The sequence below is a fragment of the Symphalangus syndactylus genome, chromosome 6 (genome assembly GCF_028878055.3).
Source record: "Symphalangus syndactylus isolate Jambi chromosome 6, NHGRI_mSymSyn1-v2.1_pri, whole genome shotgun sequence".
In the NCBI taxonomy this organism is placed as follows: Eukaryota; Metazoa; Chordata; class Mammalia; order Primates; family Hylobatidae; genus Symphalangus; species Symphalangus syndactylus.
In genome coordinates this window covers 146,674,139-146,691,578 of record NC_072428.2, presented here as the reverse complement: position 1 = coordinate 146,691,578, position 17,440 = coordinate 146,674,139, and the positions used below count along the sequence as shown (strand labels likewise).

At 42.5% G+C, this 17,440-nt stretch overlaps 1 protein-coding gene across 1 annotated transcript in view; it reads right to left on the bottom strand.

The window, feature by feature from the left end:
* The window catches only part of UBE3C (ubiquitin protein ligase E3C), a 135,582-nt gene that overhangs the window by 101,213 nt on the left and 16,929 nt on the right, over positions 1-17,440 (bottom strand). Inside the window, exons 2-4 of the mRNA XM_055269810.1 lie at positions 9,693-9,746; positions 3,853-3,927; positions 2,516-2,662 (exon numbers count right to left, since the gene is read on the bottom strand). Of these exons, the coding sequence (XP_055125785.1) occupies positions 2,516-2,662; positions 3,853-3,927; positions 9,693-9,746 (276 nt within the window). The remainder of the gene's footprint in view (positions 1-2,515; positions 2,663-3,852; positions 3,928-9,692; positions 9,747-17,440) is intronic.

Below are 17,440 nucleotides of genomic sequence, written 5' to 3'. Positions count from 1 at the left end.
ATATTTGCTCGAGGACTAAAGTCAAATATGTTCATTTACCTCCAAGCTTTTCACAGATGGCTTCTGAAGCAAGACGGTGTAGCTACACCATGTCGTGACTGATGACTAAGATTGAGGACCTCACTCAAAGGCAATAGGTGCTCTGGAGAGACACCAATCGACATCTCACAGCACCTGCCTGTCTGTGCTCCTTGGTGATCTTGCAATCTACAAGATTAGAGTACGTGAGGCCAGGACATCCTGTTACAGAAAGCAAGCCCGATTATCTGCCTTTGTACTATTCTGATTCTTTTTTTCAACAACTTCAGAAAGCAAGCCTGGAAAGAGCCTGCACTTAACTAAGTCCAGAATGGGTAGATTCAATGGCTTTCACTGCCTCTCTAGACTGGCTCTCAGTTCTTTCTCTGCACTTTCTCGGTTTACAGAAAGTTTTCCCCATGTTCCACCTTAGCTCAACTCCGGAGGCAATGCTGGGTTTCAAAGCCAAACACTAGAGGAGTAATCGTGTATTCCTTTGTCCGCGGTAATTAATTCATGTAGGATCATTCTAGTAGGGATGGTTTGTAGCGAGGAAGACTTAATTTTTCACTGTATACTCCCCCTTTCATGCAATTTGAAATTCTTAACACAGATAAACAAAAATTTCCAAAAATAAATAATACATTTAACCTGGCTGGATGTGGTGGTTCATGCCTGTAATCCCAGCACTTTGGAATGTCGAGGCAGGTGGATCACTTGAGGTCAGGAGTACAGACCAGCCTAGCCAACATGGTGAAACCTGACTCTACTAAAAATACAAAAAAAATTAAGCTAGGGGTGGTGGCATAAGCTTGTAATCCCAGTTACTCAGGCGGCTCGGGTAGGAGAATCGCTTGAACCCAGGAGGTGAGGTTGCAGTGAGCTGAGATCGCACCACTACACTCCAGCCTGGGTGACAGAGTGAGCAAGACTCCATCTCAAAAAGGAAAAAAAAAAAAAGACAAATAGCATATTTAACATAGGCCAGGCGCGGTGCTCACGCCTGTAATCCCAGCACTATGGGAGGCCAAGGCAGGTGGATCACCTGAGGCCAGGAGTTCAAGACCAGCCTGGCCAACATGCCGACATCCCATCTCTACTAAAAATACAAAAATTAGCTGGGCGTGGTGGTACACGTCTGTAATCCCAGCTACTTGGGATGCTGAGGCAGGAGAATCGCTTGAACCCGTGAGGCAGAGGTTACAGTGAGCCAAGATCGTGCCACTGCATTCCAGCCTGGGTGACACGTCTGTCTCAAAAAAAAAAAAAAAAAAATATATATATATATATATATATATAAAGTATATAACCCAACAATTATATACAAATCTCTTAATATTCCCTGAAAAAAAGGACAGTAACAAGTTCCATTTTTAAAAAAATTATTCTTCTATGCATCTAGATGTATTTTCCACCATTAATACACACTGTTCCTCAGCACTGATAAGATCAAAAGCCTACAAAATTTTAGAGAACTACGATTACATTTGGGATTTTTTGTAAAATATGAGACCCTAAGGCTGGGCGTGGTGGCTTATGCCTATAATTGTAGCACTTTGGGAGGCTGAGGTGGGAGGATCACTTGAGGCCAGGAGTTGGAGGCTAGCCTGGCCAACATGGTGAAACCCCGTCTCTACTAAAAATACAAAAATTAGCCAGGCATGTTGGTAACATGCCTGTAATTCCAGCTACTTAGGTGGCTGAGACACGAGAATTGCTTGAGCCCGGGAGGCAAAGGTTGCAGTGAGCCAAGAATGCACCACTGCACTCCAGCCTAGGTGACAAAGCAAGGCTCTACTCCCTCAGTGCCCCCCACAAAAAGAGACCCTAAATCATGTACAGTGGCTCACGCCTATAATTCCAGCACTTTGAGAGGCCAGGGAGGGAAAATCACTTGAGGCTAGGAGTTCGCGACCAGCCTGGGCAACACAGCAAGACCTCATCTCTAAAAAAAAAAAAAAAAATTAGCCTTAACATTAACAAGGTGTACACACACCTGTAGTCCCAGCTACCTGGGAGGCTGAGGTGGGAGGACTGCTTAAGCCTGGGAATTCAAGGCAACAGAGCAAGACTCCATCTCTAATATAATAACAATAAAATGTAAACACTGAGACCCTGTATTTTAGAGTTTGCAGGTAATCATGATGTGGTATTCAGGGTGCACGTCCCACTGACAGAGGCATGCTGGCAACTGCTGAGGCTGTGTCAGGGTACATGATAGGTGGGCAAAATATTCTGCTTTTTAAATGCTTAAGGTTTCCCACTGTAAAAAATATGAAAAAGCCTATTTTTGGATACACATTTTTATGTGTATCAAATTTTAAGAGGTAAAAACACATCACCACAAAGGTAACCTCTCACAGCTAGCTGAGAAGTTCGCAAAGCCTGGACGCAGTGGAGAGCTGTTTAACTTTCTGATGAGATGCCATTTGCACTTTAAACAAAAAAGTAGAACATGTGTAAAAAGAGGACAAGTGAAAATGTAGTTAACACTCACCAAACGTTTTGAGTCTTCACTTTGTTTGTAAAAAAACAGAAGCTGCCTTACCAAAAGGGTAAGGTTGGGGCCATTAGCAATGGGAAAAGCGCCCCCGGACTGTGACAAGGTAGCACAGCGATCAAACGCACTTCTTTGGATGGAATACTGGAAGAAAAACAAAACAAAATGACCCATAAGTACAGTATTTGGACACACAATTCTTATGATGTAAACATACGTTGCTGTGTTTACAGGAATGGTGGCAACTGACAACGAAAACGCCATTATTGGTCCTTGCTCACAGTTGAGTTGTAGAAAAAAAATGGTTAAAAAAAAAAAAAAAAAGCCAGGCATGGTGGCTCATGCCTTTAATCCCAGCACTTCGGGGGGCCAAGGCAGGTGGATCGCCTGAGGTCAGGAGTTCAAGACCAGCCTGCCCAACATGGTGAAACCCCGTCTCTACTAAAAATATAAAAGCTGGGGGAGGCACAGTGGCTCATGCCTGTAATCCCAGCACTTTGGGAGGCAGAGGTGGGTGGATCACCTGAGGTCGGGAGTTCCAGACCAGCCGGCCAACGTGGTAAAACCCCATCTCTACTAAAAATACAAAAACATTTAGCCAGCTGTGGTGGTATGCACCTGTAGTCCCAGCTACTCAGGAGGCTGAAGCAGGAGAATCGCTTGAACCTGGGGGCAGAGCTTGCAGTGAGCCAAGATCGTGCAACTGCACTCCGGCCTGTGTGACAGAGCAAGACTCTCTCAAAAAACAAAAAACAAAACAAAACAAAAACAGGCCAGGCGCAGTGGCTTATGCTTGTAATCCCAGCACTTTGGGAGGCCAAGGCAGGCGAATCATTTGAGGTCAGGAGTTCGAGACCAGCCTGGCCAACATGGCGAAACACCGACTCTACTAAAAATACAAAAATCAGCTGGGCGTGGTGGCACGTGCCTGTAATCCCAGCTACTTGGGAGGCTGAGGCAGTAGAATTGCTTGAACCCAGGAGGTAGAGGTTGCAGTGAGCCAAGACCATGCCACTGCACTCTGGCCTGGGCAACAGAGTAAGACTCAGTCTCAATTAAAAAAAAAAAAAAAAAAAAAAGAATCTCTCATGACTTCCTTCTATTTTGATTTTCAACTGTGGTGAGGCCCATGTTTGTATTTTATTACTTAAAAATTTTCTAAAAACTCACCTATCTATAAATCTTCACAATAATTAGAACAAATAAAATTATCTATTGGGAAGAATACTATTGTCAACATTGACTTCAATTAACAAGGTGTACAAAGACACCATATTTAAAATAAGCTCTCCCACGCCCTACTTATCTTCTCATTTTAAAACAAACAAACTTACTTGCTGTTTTCTGTCTCTATAGCCTCGAATAAATGACTGGATAATTATTGCATTTTTCAACCTTCGCCTTTCTTCCTGAAAGGAGGAGTGAGGGAGCAATTGGTCAGAATCCAGTGAAAATGACATTTTGCTAGTAAAGACTTTAAAAACACTAACAGCTATGTAATTCACATACCATAAAATTCATTCTTTAAAAGGTAACACCCACTAAATATGCATTTAATATATTAAGAGCTATGCAACCATCACCACTGATCTTAGAATACCTTCATCACCACAACCAGAAGCCCCGTCTCCATTCGCAGTCACCCCCCCCACCCCACCCCCGTTTCCTGCCGTTCCTTCCCTTGCCCCTGGCAATCACTCATCTACTTCTATCCTATGGATTTGCTTATTCTGGACAGTTCATATAATGGAATCATACAATATGCTGTGTCTGGTTTTCTTCACTTAGCATGTTTTCAAGATCCACCTATGTTAGTTACAGCATATGTGAGGACTTCATTCCTTTCTAAGGCTAAGTAAGAGTAATGTTCCATTGTATGCACGGACCACATTGAATTCATCCATTCATCTGCTGATGGATATCTGGGCTGCTCCCACTTTGGTCTATTATGAATTAAGGCTGCTATGAACATTCATATGTAAGTTCTGTTGTGGATACAGGTTTTCATTTCTCTTGAGCATAAACCTAGAAGTAGAGTTATCACTGAGGAATTGCCACACTGTTTTCCAAAATGGCAACACCATTTTATAATCCCACCAGCACAGTAGGAATTTTTTTTTTTTGAGATGGAGTCTTGCTCTGCCCACGTCATCTCGGCTCACTGCAAGCTCCGCCTCCTGAGTTCACACCATTCTCCTGCCTCAGCCTCCCAAGTAGCTGAGACTACAGGCACCTGCCACCACACCCAGCTAATTTTTTGTATATTTAGTAGAGACGGGGTTTCACCGTGTTAGCCGGGATGGTCTCGATCTCCTGACCTCGTGATCCTCCAGCCTTGGCCTCCCAAAATGCTGAGATTACAGGTGTGAGCCACCGTGCCCAGCTAGCAGGACTTTTTAAAGTTTTAAATATTAAAGGAATACAAACAGACAACACCAGCATCTATTTTAAAGGTTACTTTCTTGTTTCAAGAGAAAATTCCAATTTTCATTGACTTGAGAGTATCTTTAAAATCTTCAGCGACCTGGCAAAAATATGTGTTCTTCATCATTGTTATGACCAGTGCTACCACTGTTGGACAGCCTACTACTATGTGCCAGCCCTATGAGAGGCACTTTAGGTCGGGCGTGGTGGCTCACGCCTGTACTCCCAGCACTTTAGGAGGCCGAGGCAGGAGGATCACAAGGTCAGGAGATCGAGACCATCCTGGTTAAAATGGTGAAACCCCGCCTCTACTAAAAATACAAAAAATTAGCCGGGCATGGTGGCAGGTGCCTATAGTCCCAGCTACTTGGGAGGCGGAGGCAGGAGAATGGCGTGAACCCGGGAGGCGGAGCTTGCAGTGAGCCGAGATTGCGCCACTGCATTCCAGCCTGGGTGACAAAGTGAGATTCTGTCTCCAAAAAAAAAAAAAAGAGAGAGGCATTTTACATCCAAATGCACAGTCATCTTACAGGTGAGCATCACTTCCAGTTTAAAGATGCAGAAACTGAGACTGCTATAAAGATTAAGCAACACCCAAAGATGTAAGGCAGAATTCAAACTCGGGTACGATAATAAAGCCTGTGCTCCATCTCACCATACTACATTGTTTCATGTCTTCTATGAATGCCATCTACAAAGCTGAGACTAACACACACACTGTGGGATTCAACAACACCATCAAGTCATGTAGATGTACTTCCTGGGCTTGAAATGGTTATAAAAAAATCCTGTGAGGTCAGGCATGGTGGCTCATGCCTGTAAACCCAGCACTTTGGAAGGCCGAGGTGGGCGGATCACTTGAGGTCAGGAGTCCCAGACCAGCCTGGCCAACATGGTGAAACTCCGTCTCTACTAAAAATACAAAAAATTAGCTGGGCATGGTGATGCACGCCTGTGATCCCAGCTACTTGGGGGGTTGAAGCAGGAGAACAACTTGAAGCTGGGGGGTGGAGGTTGCAGTGAGCCGAGATCATGTCACTGCACTCCAGCCTGGGTGACAGAGCGAGACTTTGTCTCAAAAACAACAACAATGACAACGACCAGGAAAAAGCGACTTTCACCAGATGCACATGGCAATGTAAGGACACTGGAAACACGAAAAAACAAGGAAATACGACATCTCTAAAGGAATACAATAATTCTCCAGCAATAGATTTTAATCAAATAGAAATTTTGGGCCGAGCGCGGTGGCTCACGCCCGTAATCCCAGCACTTTGGGAGGCTGAGGCGAGAGGATCACCTGAGGTCAGGAGTTCGAGACCAGCCTGATCAACATGGAGAAACCCTGTCTGTACCAAAAATACAAAATTAGCCGGGCGTGGTGGCACACGCCTGTAATCCCAGCTACTCGGGAGGCTGAGGCAGGAGAATCGCTTGAACCCGGGAGGTGGGTGTTGCAGTGAGCCGAGATTGCGCCACCGCACTCCAGCCTGGGCAGCAAAAGCGAAACTTCGTCACAAAACAAAACAAAATCGTCAGCCAGGTGTGGTGGCTCACACCTGTAATCCCAGCACTTTGGGAAGCCGAGGTGGGTGGATCAGCTGAGGTCAGGAGTTCGAGACCAGCCTGGCCAACATGGTGAAACCCCGTCTCTACTAAAAAAACAAAAATTAGCTGGGTATGGTGGCGTGTGCCTGTAATCCCAGCTACTCAGGAGGCTGAGGAGGAGAATCACTTGAACACAAGAGGCGGATGTTACAGTGAGCCGAGATCGTGCCAGTGCACTCCAGCCTGGGTGACAGAGGGAGACTCCATCTCAAAAAAAAAAAAAAAAAAAGAAATTTTGAAAATCTCAAATAATTCAAAATATTGATTTTTTTTTTTTTTGAGACGGAGTTTCACTCCAGGCTGGAGTGCAATGGCACGATCTCGGCTCACCGCAACCTCCGCCTCCCGAGTTCAAGCAATTCTCCTGCCCCAGGCTCCCGAGTAGCTGGGATTACAGGCATGCGCAAGCATGCCCGGGTAATTTTGTATTTTTAGTAGAGATGGAGTTTCTTCATATTGGTCAGGCTGGTCTCGAACTCCCGACCTCAGGTGATCGGCCCGCCTCGGCCTCCCAAGGTGCCGAGAATACAGGCGTGAGCCATCACGCCCAGCCCTCAAAATGCTGATTTTAAAGCTCAGTGAGATACAGGGGAATTCTGAAAAATACAAAGAAGCCAGAAAAATAATTCAGGATGTAAATGAGCAACTTACCAAAGAGACAGGTATTTTTAAAAAGAATCAACTAGAAATTCTGGAAGTGAAGAATTCATTTAAAGAAATACAAAATACATCTGAAAGCTTCAAGACAGACTAATCAGGCAAAAGAAAGAATCTCAGAACTTGAAGACAGGTCTTTTGAAATAATCCAGCCAGACAAAAATACAGAAAATAGAATGAGCAAAGCATTCATGACATTTGGGATAACATAAAGCAATAAAATATTCAAAGTATTGGTAACACCAAGGTCAAAGAGTCAAAGAAAGGATTAGGAAACCTACTTAATGAAATAATAGATTAAAACTTCCTGTCTCACAAGAAATTTAGACACTCACATACAGCAGGCTCAACGATCTCCAAGCAAATAATCAGACTATCTAAAGTCAAAGATAAAGACTGAATTCTAAAAGCATCAAAAAAAAGTAGCTAGTCACCTATAAAGGAAACCCCATCAGATTAAAAATCAAGAGGACAAACAACAGAAACAAACCCCAAAGAAGATCCAATTACTGGAGTTTAAACATTGTCTTTAAAAAATCTATAATTATGTTCAAGAAATTAAAAGAGAACTAAAGACTATATAAAAGAATGAAAGAAAGTTCTAGAACTGAAATAACAAAAACTGAAATTACGAAGTCAATGGATGTATTTAACAATTAGGCAGCAGGGTGGCTCACGCCTGTAATCCCAACACTTTGGGAGGCTGAGACAGGCGGATCACTTGAGGTTAGGAGTTCCAGACTAGCCTGCCCAACATGGCAACACCCCATCTCTACTAAAAATACAGAAAGTTAGCTGGGTGCGGTGGCATGTGCCTGTAGTCCCAGCTACTTGGGAGGCTGAGGCAGGAGAATCGCTTGAACCTGGAAGGCGGAGGTTGCAGTGAGCTGAGATCGCGCCGCTGCAGTCCAGCCTGGTTGACACAGTGAGACTCCATCTCAAAAAAAAAAAAAAAAGTCCATGCTAAAGAGATCAGCTGTAAATCAGAAGTTAGGTCAGGTGAAAATATCCAAACTGAAGCAGAGATATTCAAAAGGATAAACACACAGAAAAGCACATGAGGGAAATATGGGAAACGATGCAAAGCTCAAATACATTTACAGTTTGCATCCAAGTAGGAGAGGAGGAGAAGAATGAAGCAAAAGCACTAATGGAAGAGAGAACGGCCGAGAATTTTCCATAAAACAAGATTAAAAACACCAACCAACAAATAACTTTCTTGGTTGAGCAGTGCCCTCCCCGGGACATTTGGTAGTTTCTGGTGACATTTGTGGTTGTCACAACTGAGGCAACGGAGTGCTACTGGCATTTAGTGGGTAGAGGCCATGGGTGTTGCTAAACATCCTCCAATGTACAGAGCAGTTCCCCCCAACAAAGAATTACCTGTTCAAAAATGTCAGTGCCAAGGTTGGAAAATCCTGCCTAAAACTCTTTTCCCTGTAACTACCTCAGAGAGCCCTTCCCCTAACCACCATCTCTAATATAGGCCCTTCCAGTTGTAATCACATTACTCTGTTGCCCTCATAGGTTTTGTCAGCACCTCAGCATCCTGGTTCACGGCTCTGTTCTACCACTGAGCAGGAACCCTGTCTGTCTTATTCACTATCTGTATACCCAGCAAGCAGAGCAATACCTAGTACATACATAGTAAGTTCTCAACTAATATTTGTTAGAGGCCTAAATGAATTGTTAAAATAACAAAACAAAAAACTCTACCTGAAAAGGCAGGTCATAAGATAGTACAATTGCTGATTAATCAACAAAATAAAGCTATTTAAAGAAACTATCACAAGATATAGGATAAACAATAAAAATGTCATTAGTGTCTTTTACCTTCTTCACAAACAGTTAAGACACATGTCTAACAGTGAGCTTTCTCCTTTTGCTTCATGAAACATCAACATCGTAAGCCAGACGAGGCAGTTCACGCCTGTAATCCCAACACTTTGGGAAAATAAGGAAGGCGACTGCATGAGGCCATAGTTTGAAATCAGCCTCGGCGGCAAAGCAAGACCCCATCTATGTAAAAATTAGCTGGGCATGGTGGCATGCACCTGTAGTCCCAGCTACAGGAGGCTAGAGCAGGAAGATCACCTGAGCCCAGGAGGTCAAGGCTACAGTGAGCTATGATCTTGCCACTGCACTCCAGCCTGGGTCACAGAGCAAGACTCAATATCTTAAAAAAAAGAGAAGAAAAAGAAATATGAACATTACATTTATAATACGGCTTTCTAGATCTTCTGGAAACCATATCATTATGTAAGTCAACCAAAAGCCCATGTTCCTTCTCCAGTCTGGAAACTGCCCTTTTAGTCCATCTCTTTCTACACTGGCTCCAGAATAAATGTTTCTAAAGCTAAACACACACACATTCTGTCATATATAAAAAATACATAGACACATACATATATACAGTAAAACCAAGGCGTGTTTAAATGCTGTAGAAAAAATGCTTATCTACGGAGTATTACAAAACTGTTTTTACCTCTCTCTTTCTTCTTTCTTCCTGAGTACGATGTAAAAGAGAAGCCTTTTCCTCCTACACCCAAACAGAGAAAAAAGGAGGTAAGGTTACAATTTCAATTTTAAAACTCCCATACAAAAATTATAGAATGTTTTCACCCAAAAAAAGATTCTAAAGATCATCCAAACAAGCTGTCTTGACTTACTCAGATGAGCGAATCTGAGGCACAAGAAGTTAAATGGTTTCCCAGAGGTCACTAGATATAATACAAGCTAGTACTTCAGTAGTGTTTTTAAGCATAAAATCTGATTTCTTCACATATACACATGAGTACAGGTAAAATTGGGGAAAATGTGAGTAAGACTGGTGCTCCGTACCAATGTCAGAGTTCCGGCTGCGACATCTTACTAGCTTTGTAAAATATTACCCCAGAGGAAACTGGGCAATGTGGACAGGGGTCTCTGGGTATCATTTCTTCTTTCTCTTTTTTTTTTTTTGAGACAGAGTCTCTCTCTGTCGCCCAGGCTGGAGTGCAGTGGCGTGATCTCGGCTCACTGCAAGCTCCGCCTCCCGGGTTCACGCCATTCTCCTGCCTCAGCCTCCCGAGTAGCTGGGACTACAGGCGCCCGCCACCACGTCCAGCTAATTTTTGTATTTTTAATAGAGACAAGGTTTTGCCATGTTGGCCAGGCTGGTCTCGATCTCCTGACCTCATGATCCACCCACTTCGGCCCTCAAAGTGCTGGGATTACAGGCGTGAGCCACCACACCCAGCCATCTCTGGGTATCATTTCTAACAGTTGCATATGAATCTACAATTATCTCAATAAAAATTTCAATGAAGAAATCAATTTCTTTGATGAAATTTTTTTTCATAAGTGAAACTAAGTTTTGAACAAAATCACTTGGTTTGTAGAAGGAAGTGAAAGAATAAAAGGAAAACTTCAAATAAATGAAAAATACTTAAAGAGAACCCTCTTCTCCCCCACAGATTGTTCCAGTCTTTAGTGTATGGATATTTTATTTTATTTTTGTAAATTTCATCCAAAATAAAATTAAAGGTCCAGGCTGGGCAAGATGGCTCATGCCTATAATCCCTGCACTTTGGGAAGCCAAGGCGGGAGAATCACTTGAGCCCAGGAGTTTGAGACTCTGCCTCTACAAAAACTTTTTAAAAATAGTTGGGTGCAGCAGCATGTGCCTGTAGTCCCAGCTACTCACTCAGGGGGCTGAGGTGGGAGGATCACTTAGGCCCAGGAGGACAAGGCTGCAGTGAGCCAGGACTGAGCTACAACTCTCTAGCCTGAGTGACAAAGCAAGATCCTATCTCAAAAAAAAAAAAAAAAAAAAGTTCAAGGTTGGAGACACTGTATATGAATCATTACAAAAAAATAAATTCAGGCCGGGCACAGTGGCTCACGCCTGTAATCCCAGCACTTTGGGAGGCCGAGGCAGGCAGATCATGAGGTCAGGAGTTCGAGACCAGCCTGGCCAGCATAGTGAAACCCCGTCTCTACTAAAAATACAAAAATCAGCTGGGCATGGTGGCATATGCCTGTAGTCCCAGCTACTCGAGAGGCTGAGGGAGAAGAATCACTTGAACCCAGGAGGCGGAGCTTGCAGTGAGCCGAGATCACACCACTGCACTCCAGCCTGGGCAACAGAGCAAGACCCCGTCTCAAAAAAGAAAAAAAATTATGTATCTTAAGAGAGACACTTAATCAGAACAGTGTCAGAGAGTAGTTAAGCCAACTTAAAATTATACAGATATGTGAACTAACAATATTCAGAATCAAAGTTTCTATCCTTTTTTTAAACTGAGACAAGTCTTGCTCTGTCACCCAGGCTGGAGTGTAGTGGCGATCTTGACTCACTGCAACCTCTGCCTCCCGGTTTCAAGCAATTCTCATGCCTCAGCCTCCCGAGTAACTGGTACTACAGGTGCACACCACCACACCTGGCTAACTTGTATGTTTAGTAGAGATGGGTTTTTGCCACATTGGCCAGGCTGGTCTCAAACTCCTGGCCTCAACTGATCTGCCCGCCTTGGCCTCCCGAACTGCTGGGATTACAGACATGAGCCACCATGCTCGGCCTAGAATCAAGTTTCTAATTGTCAAAATGTAAAGCCAGGCCTGGCGCAGTGGCTCATGCCTATAATCCGAGCACTTCGGAAGGCCGTGGAGGGCAGATCACTTGAGCTCAGGCGTATGAGACCAGCCTGGGCCACATGGTGAAACCCCATTTCCACAAAAAATACAAAACAAATTAGCAAGGCATGGTGGCGCATGCCTGTAGTCCCAGCTACTTGGGGGTTGAGGCAGAAAGATCACTTGAACTGGAGAAGCTGAGGCTGAGGCTGCAGTGAGCCGAGATTGTGCCACTGTACTCTTGCCGGAGTCACAAAGCGAGATCCTGTCTCAAAAAAAAAAAAAAAAAAAAAGTAAAGTCAAAGAAATTAATCCCCCAGATACTTTCTATCATAGAAAATTTCACATAAAAAACCTTTACCACATGTCCAACAGCAGAAAAAGTACTGTTTTAAACTTAATTAAAATGACTCATGATTGTTTACTTAATATTCTTTAATTTTTAAAATTTTTAAAAACTAATTTTAGACAAAGAAAAGCTACAAAAATGATCCAAGTTCCCTTATCCCATACATCTTACTCACTTCTACATTCAGTAGATACAATTATCAATAGCAAATTAACACTGATACAATAACATTAACTAATCTACAAACTTAATTAGAAATCCACCAATTTTCCCACTAATGCTGTTTATCTGTTCTAGAATTCTATCCGGGACGCCACATTATATTTAGGTACTATTTCTTCTTAATCTTCCTCCAATCTATAGAGTTCTTATCTTCATCTTTCATGTCCTGGATGCTGTCCCTCAATTTGGGTTTTTCCAATACTCTCATGATTACAGTAAGGTTACGCAATAAGGACAGCATTAGATTTTTTTTTCTTTTCTTTTTTTTTTTTTCTTTTCTTTTTTTTGAGACGGAGTCTCGCTCTTTCACCCAGGCTGGAGTGCAGTGGCGCGATCTCGGCTCACTGCAGGCTCCGCCCCCCGGGGTTCACGCCATTCTCCTGCCTCAGCCTCCCGCATAGCTGGGACTACAGGCGCCTGCCACCTCGCCCGGCTAATTTTTTGTATTTTTAGTAGAGACGGGGTTTCACCGTGTTAGCCAGGATGGTCTCGATCTCCTGACCTCGTGATCCGCCCGCCTCGGCCTCCCAAAGTGCTGGGATTACAGGCGTGAGCCACCAGATTTTAATCCATAGGATTATATGCACATATACGAATCATGGACTCAATGCTTACATAAATAACCAAATCAGTAAACAAGGGGAAAGAAAGCTCTTTTCCTCACAGAATCCAGTTTAAAAATGTAGAAGGAAAGAAAAACAGAAAACACAAACACTGCAGACAAGATCTACTAACGTATGCTAAAATTAGTGGGCAAAAGTTTGAGGAGAAACAGGATTTGCCTAGTCTCAAAGTATCTCTCAAGATATAGATCAATTAACAAGGGAAAGACAGAAAATTCAGAGGGGAGAAATTTTGCAGACACCAACTAAGACATCAACTGGCTCAGTAATAAAACATAACGGCATAATGAACTACTGCTTGGTACCATATAAACGATACAATCAACTATTGTATTAGTCTTGCCAAAAAGACTCTTTTTAACCTAAATGTATTTATCTCAAGGGGAAATCTTTCATCACTAAACAGAAAAACAACATCACTGGTCACAAACAGAAGGCATCCCCCCAAATTAAATACAATGAAAACTATTTTTAAAGTTAAATTTCAAAGTGGCTGCTGCAGTGGCTCACGCCTGTAATCCCAGTACTTTGGGAGGCCAAGGCTGGCAGATCACCTGAGGTCAGGAGTTCGAGACTAGCCTGACCTACATGGTGAAACCCCATCTCTACTAAAAATACAAAAATCAGCTGGGCGTGGTGGCACGCACCTGTAGTCTCAGCTACTTGGAGGCCTGAGGCAGGAGAATTACTTGAACCTGGGAGGCAGAGGTTGTACTGAGCCAAGATCATGCCACCGCACACTCCAGCCTTGGTGATAGAAAGAGACTCCATCTCAAAAAAAAGGAAAAAAAAAGTAACTACGGAATTATATAAAAATCTAACAAGTTTATTTATAAAAAGCCCTATCTGAAACTTGATTCCTCAAGGTAAAAGAAACTGTTTATAATCACAATAAAAGAATACGAGACGCTATGCTGCTTAGTTTAAGAGGAAGATTAGGCTCTATTAGACAGTTTTATTTTTAAATTTTGATATTAACCAAAGAATTCTAATTTACATGTCTGTAATTAGATCAGGCAGGCAAATGGTATTTATTTTTTGGAGACAGAGTCTTGCTCTGGCCCAGGCTGGAGTGCAGTGGGGCGATCTTGGCTCACTGCAACCTCCGCCCCCGGGATTACAGGCATGTGCCAACACGCTCGGCTGTTTCTGTATTTTTAGTAGAGACAAGGTTTCACCATGTTGGTCAGGCTGGTCTCAAACTCCTGACCTCAAGTGATCCACCCGTCTCAGCCTCCCAAAGTGCTGGTATTACTGGCGTGAGCCATCGCACCCAGCTGCAAATGGTATTTAATCACGTTCTCCGACAGAACCGGATTCTGAAAAGGAATTCCTAACCAAAATGCCATTTTGCTTTAACAAACTTTTGCTTCAAGAAACCATCCACAGTCTGATCTTTTGAATATGTCTTTTTACTTGGGAATATTCACATATTAATAAAACAGGGTAGGGGGAGACTGTCTTTATCCATTCACCACCACCAACTGGTTTAGGAAAACACTCACAGAGACCTTTAATTCTAATTCTGTTTTTTTTTTTTTAATCTTTCTTTTTTCCCACATGCCTGCTGTGTCAAATACTCCTAACTTTGTAAATGCCATATTCAAAATACTTTTTTCAAGTTTTCCACAATTCTTTCCTCCACAATCATGCTGTGTATGCCATGGTGAACGCTTGACTCCACAAAGATGTGACATTACTCTTGAGATAACAGTCAAGGAGAGAGAGACTTTGCTACCTACAAGCTTTCAGGATGAAGGAGAAGTGGGTGCTGGTAGTTACTGCCCACAACTTCACAAGGCTAGAGAATTAAGTCTCCACCTTTCACAAGAGTGATTATTTCACACTCTGTTGATAACGGACTTAATATCCCCGCATACATGAGACTAGTAGGACTGTGTTTTCAATACAAAAAGGGAGCAGACTTTAGTTCTGGTAAAGTTTCTGGTGCTGGAGCACAATGGACCAAATTCTCGTATTAACCCAAGACACTATCTCTGCTTTTACCATTCAACGCACTTGGAGTCTATGTTATCATTTGTCATAAAATCAACAATAGATTTTAAAGCATTTCTTCTAATTGATGAACTAGAAAAAAAATGTCTCCATGGACTTGTCTATTCAGCTCACGCCTGACAAAGCAAAGGATTAGCTGAGTTCAGAGTCATCAGTGGATTAGCTGAGTTCAGAGTATCAGTGGATTAGCTGAGTTCAGAGTATCAGTGGGTTAGCTGAGTTCAGAGTATCAGTGGGTTAGCTGAGTTCAGAGTATCAGTGGGCTCATCGGTCTCTAGTGAACAGAACCAAGTCTGTCTTCTCCAGGAAAATAATTGCTGCTCAATGTATTTGTCCCTATCTAAAAATGGACAGTGAGCTAAATCATCAGACAAAGGAATCTTGTCCATTATTTTATTTGCTTTGTGACTAATCATCACTTTTAATCACAGCTTTGGCAGCAGCTTCCTATTTGGCCAATTAGCAGCTCTAGCCTTTGTGATTAAATACAACGCACAGATGCAGTGTTCTCTACATTGGTCCTGCCACTCTGTGCATCTACTTTCAACCTGTTTGTTCCCAAAAGTTTAACAGAGGTTTTGGGTGCTATGGCTTATGGTTTCAAAATAAAGTATGAGTGCATGGTTTCACACTGGAATTTGGCACGTAATAGAATAGGTTCCCTCTCTTGGCCAGTCCATGAAAAACTGGTTTTCAAAAAGCTTCATTATATTTGTGTTTCCTTTGATTTTCTTCACAGCCTCCAAGTTAAAGCTGACTCTAGGGCCAGGCACAGTGGCTCACACTTGTAATCCCAGCACTTTGGGAGGCTGAGGCAGGAGATCACTGGAAGCCAAGAGTTTGAGACCAGCCTGGGCCATGAAACAAGGCTCTCTTTACAGTAAAAAAAAAAAAAAAAAAAAGGAAAAAAAGAGTGTAGAGACTGGGTCTCACCATGTTTATATGTATCTCTCTCTATCTATCTATCTATCTATATATATATATCTGTTGCCCAGGCTGGAGTGCAGTGGCACGATCTCAGCTCACTGCAACCTCCGCCTCCCAGGTTCAAGCAATTCTCCTGCCTTGGCCTCTGAGTATCTGGGATTACAGGCTTCCACCACCATGCCTGGCTAATTTTTGTGCTGTTTTTTAAAGTACAGACCAGGTTTCACCACGTTGGCCAGGCTGGTCTCAAACTGTTGACCTCAGGTGATGCACCCACCTTGGCCTCCCAAAGTGCTAGAATTACAGGCATGAGCCACCACCCCCAGCCACCATGTTATATTTTAATGGTCATTTAGGTTGTTTTCAGTTTTTGGCTAATTCAAATAAAACTGCAGTGGATATCCTTGCAAATGTGTCAGTAATGTCTGTAGGTTAAATTTCTCTGTAGGTCAAAGGCTATGTGCATTTTGAATTTTAATGATTATTTCCAAATTGCCCTCCAAGGAGATCATGTCCATGTATGAAAAGTGACTGCTGTCCCTTGTCTTCACCTGCACAGTGTGGCACCTTTTTGTTTGCACAGTTTGAATCATTTAGTTTTTCCATTTGATTATCTTTTCGTCTTGTTTTACAAAAAATCATTTTCATGATGCTACAAATATTCCCTTTGTCACTCTTTAACCTTGGTTATGATATTTTTCTGTGTACAAAGTTTTAATTCTTAATGTAGTCAAATTTCTCACGTAAGAATTCAGTAGCTGCAGCTTAGGGTTATATGCACAGCATGGACTATTACCGTCCACATCACTAGCATGGATTTCTGTATACTGAATTTTTCAATGCATTGTTGCAGGTTTATTTTTAATAGCATGCTGACATTTCACTTTCAGAAGCTGACACTTACTAGTGTGAGCCACATGCTGATATTCATAATTGTGAATTAGGATCATGCCTACACCTTTATTTTTTCCTCCTACCGCCTGGGCCTGACATGAGTTTTTAAAAGGGTCATTTAAAAAGTCCAATGATGAAGACTGTCTTATAACTGAAGACATTAACTATAAATAGTGCTGTCTTCACATATAATAAGGACTGCATTATAACTCATTGGAGTCAGTTGTATTTTTTTGGCTGCTGAATAAATTATAGGGCGTTCACTACATGAAATATCATATAGCTCTTTAAAGGAATGTGGTAGATCTATCTACTGATCAGGAACTGTCTCCAAGAGTATTATTAAGGGGCACAGGAGAAGTACAGCAACCTGTTTAATATGATCTAGCTTGTTTTTTTTTTTAAAAAGAAGGGAATTTACACACCTATATGATTATATAAGTAGAGAACAGCTGACAGGATGTGTAAAAATCCCAAAATAGAGTGTGAATGTAAGGATTAAAGAATTGGGGCCGGACGCGGTGGCTCATGCCTGTAACGCTAGCAGTTTGGGAGGCCAGGGTAGTGGATCACTTGAGGTTAGGAGTT